Genomic DNA, 4374 nt, shown 5'->3' with positions numbered 1-4374 from the left:
TACTATTGCTTTCAGGTTCCTTTTTGCTATCTTGAAGCTCCAACTCTCTACCTAAATCTATGTGCTGATGTTCTAACAGCTTACCCCCACACACATTAATTTCATTCTCTGAGGTATAATGGTATTCAACATTGGCAGCAGATTCAGGTGTTGCTTTTGGCTCCCTCAGGAGATTTTCCTCCCCCAATCCAGGTACAGAATCACCCTCAGTTTCAATTTTAGACACATTGCATCTTTCTATTTTACCCTCTTCATGAGCATCAGCATTGACATCTCCAAGTACGCTGTTCCTTCGATCAACTTGTTCGGCGGGAATACTAGCATGTCCAGAAGTTGGTATTCTGTTTTCTGCACAATTCTCCACTGCATTTCTTTTGTTTATGTCATTTACAGCTATTTCGGAACTTTCAATTCTATCTTTATCATGATTACCAGTAGCATCTAAGTTTGTCTGCCTGACTTCAGCATCTATTGGCACTACCAGGGTGCTAGTAACAGATATGGCGTTTGCAGTGTGCTCTAGATAACTCGTCAGAGATGAAGTTTCACAATGATCACGAGGTCCTTCTTCAGGAGATTGAACAGAAATGCTCTTCTCCAGGTCACATACCACAACATCTGTTGCACCAACTTCTGATTTACGGGGCATATCATCTTCTGCTTCATCAGGCAATTCTTCAACAATAAGCTGGCTGGCCACACCTCTGGGTTCAACATTATCATTCAAAACACGCAAATCTGATGTAGAGACTTTGGTGGCCTTGGTCAATGGCCTTGAATTAAAACCAGAAGGATTGTCCTTAGTGTCAGAATCCTTAACATTGTTAAATACTTCAGATGAATCCACATTTATAAGTCGGGGTAATTTCCCTCCTTCATGGTCTTTAAAACCTTTAACCATGTTCTCAGCATCGGCTACTACAGGAAAGTCATGGGGAACTATAAGCACATGCACATTTCCATCCCCTTCTCCCTTATTATCATAGACATCTGTTGAATTGACATAATCAGTGCAGTCCATTTCTTGATCATCACCCCCCTTGGTCTGTGCAGCATCAAAAGAAGAATCAACAGGTTCATCTGATTTAACTTCAGAGGAGAGATCTTTTAAAGACATTCCAGAGGCTAAAACATCTGCATGGCCTTCCTTCAATTTAAGGGATTCTGCAGCAGGCACTGGCTCTGAAGTTACATCCCCCATCTTCTGCAACTTGGATACCATCTCAGATGCTTCCCCTGAATCAAATTTAGTTCCTTCGTATCCTTTTGCATCAGTCTCTGACAAATCCTTGCCAGCACCAATCTTCTTATTCTCTTGTGATGCATCTGTTTGTGTTTCAAGTTTGATGGGGATTGGGTCACACGCAGAACCTTCATTATCATGGCTATACTCAAAGCCAGATTCTTCATCTCTGCAATCTATTAAATATCTAGTCATGAAGCCAGTGGTAGAATTTGAATCATGATCTAGGGACTCTTTTGCTTTTCCAGGCAGATTACATACTGGAGCTTCAGTACTTTGCATTTGGATGGGGTCAGCTGAATTGCTAGGAGGTGGGCCGGTAACTGCATTATTTCATAAAGTAACAATCTTCATACATAGACAACATGTTCACTGATATAAATTTTAACAATCCTATATCCATAAATAATCTGTCTGCCCCCTCTGTTTTTGGCAGGGGGGCATTGTGAGTCCATTGCTAAGTGACTGCAGGATATCAACTAATCCACACATGGAAGTACTCGTGCACATACACTCAGAATCTCATTATTTTCCTTCCTCAGAAAAGAAAGGGTAAAAGCGAGAAATCATAATTGAGTTTCACAACCGTCTAAACCCCTAGGTTTCAACAAATGTCATTATAGACAGTTAATGACTGAAGCATCATATTCAAAACACACTGTAAATGGAAAATTATTCACATTCAAGGAAATACAAGATGATTTGAGTTTTCCCAGAATCTTCTTGAAAATCTTTGGTCAGAAGTGAAGTTCAAAAAATTAAAATTAGAAAGAAATATCAATGGTGAAGTACAAGAGAAAGTTTCCAAAACGAGCCCACGTCAGAAGTTATTTTAACTCAATTAAAAACAAAAAAAAAAATGGAATCCACATATATAGTCCTGTGTCCTACATGCATGCACAAATGATTTACCTCCCCTGTGAAATGAAGCTAAAACAAGCATGTCTCACAGCACCATGTTACACGTGAAGATATAAGATTAAAATCACCCCAGAGAGTTCTTACATACCTAAATTACTCGTGAAGGTATACATATTCCATGAAAAAACACAATTTTCAGAAAGAAATATCTCCATTTGATTCCCTTCCATTATTTAATTTAATCACACCTTAACTTGTTAGTTTTCCTAGGCAAAACTTAAATCCTGTGCTATCAGAACTCTTTACAACGAAGTTACAGTAAGACAACAAAAGTTGAAGGGAGAAATTAGTTACACACAGCAAACCAGATGTAATCCGAATATATACAATCCAACTATGAAACCCCTATGGCTTCTCGTTAACCAGTCTTCCAAGTGACTAATGATTGTGCCAAAAAGCTAGAACGAAGCTTGTCAAACAAGACCCACCAATGAGCCTAATGGTCATATCTAAATTTCTTGAATCCAAAAGGTGTTTGCCACAACTAAACTTTCTCAAGTATCCCACCTATCAATCCAAGATCTCAATTGAGGTTTTTGTCTTATGTCCTAATAAATAATTCTACTTACCAACATATAGCACGCTCCATGGATGCCTAGTGGCTAATTACCATATAGCACCACGCTCCATGGATGCCTAGTGGCTAATTTGACCCAATCCTACCCATCACTTAAAATGACTCAATCATACTTGAGAATGCACTCAGTGATGAACTTATAGGATTATGAAATGAAGCCTATTAAAAAAGAGAGAGAACAGATCGAAGCATCTTACATGAGAGAGTCACAATAAATTAAACGACAACTCCAGACAAGCATTAAATGCTGCAGCTATCCAAGTACAAATCAATCATGCTATACACTCAGATGCAGACAAGACAGCTCAAAACAATATATTATCTGGTCCCGTTGAAAGCTTACCAGTAATCGAACCATCCTTGGATATTTGAGCAGTGGCTTTATTGACCTCCAGGCCAATTTCCTGTTCTTTAACATCCCTAGTATACTCTCCCGTCACCGAACTGTATCCACTTTCAGGAAATTCCGCAACAGCATCCTTGAAGACCTCGTCTTCTGATCTATTTGATATGTCCCCTATTCCGCCACTACCCTTCTCATTACTACTTCTCTCCAAACCTTTTGGACCTTGCGCAGCCAAATTAACCAATATTAGTTAAGAAAAAAAATGCAATGCTTCTCCCTATCAGAGACGAAGTACAAATCTTTATCTCAATTTAACCTTGAGCAGTCTAAGGCTCCCTACAATGAAGTCAAGCATCCACAACAGTAAATCCATTCTCTTCCTAAGTTTTATGGGGGGGGGGGGGGAGGCTCCCTACAATGAAGTCAAGCATCCACAACAGTAAATCCATTCTCTTCCTAAGTTTTATGGGGGAGGGGGAGAACATAATTCTATAGCAAGAATTCTCACTAGGGGTTTCAGGTTCTTCATCAGAAAAATTGTCATCGTCATCATCAGAAAGAGCCGAGAGGGAAGCCTCCTCAGAGTCAACAACCTTGTATCCTTCAAGAGTTCCACATATCTTCTTGTGTGCATGCTTGCGTCTTGCGCTTGGATGTCGTTGCGGAAAGGGCCATCCACATCTGTGACACACACGAACTCCATGACTCCCATGCCCTGCAAGTTTCAACAAAAACCCACATCATCATCCATCCACAGGGACCAACCACCCCAAGACAACTTCACAAAACAAACAAAGAAAATGAATTTCCACAGAATGTGAATAGAAAAAACACAACCCAGAAATCCTTTTCCACAAAAAAGCTGAAGAAACCCAACAAAGACACAAGATTTAATACCAAGGAAAATGAAAACCCATGGAAATAAATAAAACAGGAAAGCAAGAGGGTAAAATCAAGAATGGAACCTGGTGTATGTGTATGATTCTTTCTGGAGTCTTGGCTGTCCATTTTCCAAGTTGGAGAAAAAATGGTTGAATGTGTGTCGTCTACAAAGAAAGACAAAAGAGTTGACCAAAGGCGAACGCAGAGATTTTTATAAATAAGAAATAAATGTGTCCCTTTTATTTTTTTAATAAAAAATATATATTTATAAAAAAAATATTATATTTCAATATCACTTTATAATGAACACACATCTATTAATAATAATTAAAAAAAAATCATTCTTGGTTTGCTTCGCTTAACTCAATTAAATTCAAAGTTAGTTTTTTTTTTTAGAGAATAAAG

At 38.6% G+C, this 4374-nt stretch overlaps 1 protein-coding gene across 1 annotated transcript in view; it reads right to left on the bottom strand.

The window, feature by feature from the left end:
• The window catches only part of LOC105115788 (uncharacterized), an 8573-nt gene extending 4401 nt beyond the window's left edge, over positions 1-4172 (bottom strand). Inside the window, exons 1-4 of the mRNA XM_011012808.1 lie at positions 4053-4172; positions 3596-3802; positions 3085-3309; positions 4-1566 (exon numbers count right to left, since the gene is read on the bottom strand). Coding sequence (XP_011011110.1) covers positions 4-1566; positions 3085-3309; positions 3596-3802; positions 4053-4095 — 2038 coding nt within the window. The 5' untranslated portion in view covers positions 4096-4172. The remainder of the gene's footprint in view (positions 1-3; positions 1567-3084; positions 3310-3595; positions 3803-4052) is intronic.
• Positions 4173-4374: the final 202 nt, after the last annotated feature.

Source organism: Populus euphratica, unplaced genomic scaffold (assembly GCF_000495115.2).
Source record: "Populus euphratica unplaced genomic scaffold, PopEup_1.0 scaffold764.1, whole genome shotgun sequence".
Taxonomy (NCBI): Eukaryota; Viridiplantae; Streptophyta; class Magnoliopsida; order Malpighiales; family Salicaceae; genus Populus; species Populus euphratica.
This window is presented reverse-complemented; position numbering and strand designations above follow the sequence as displayed.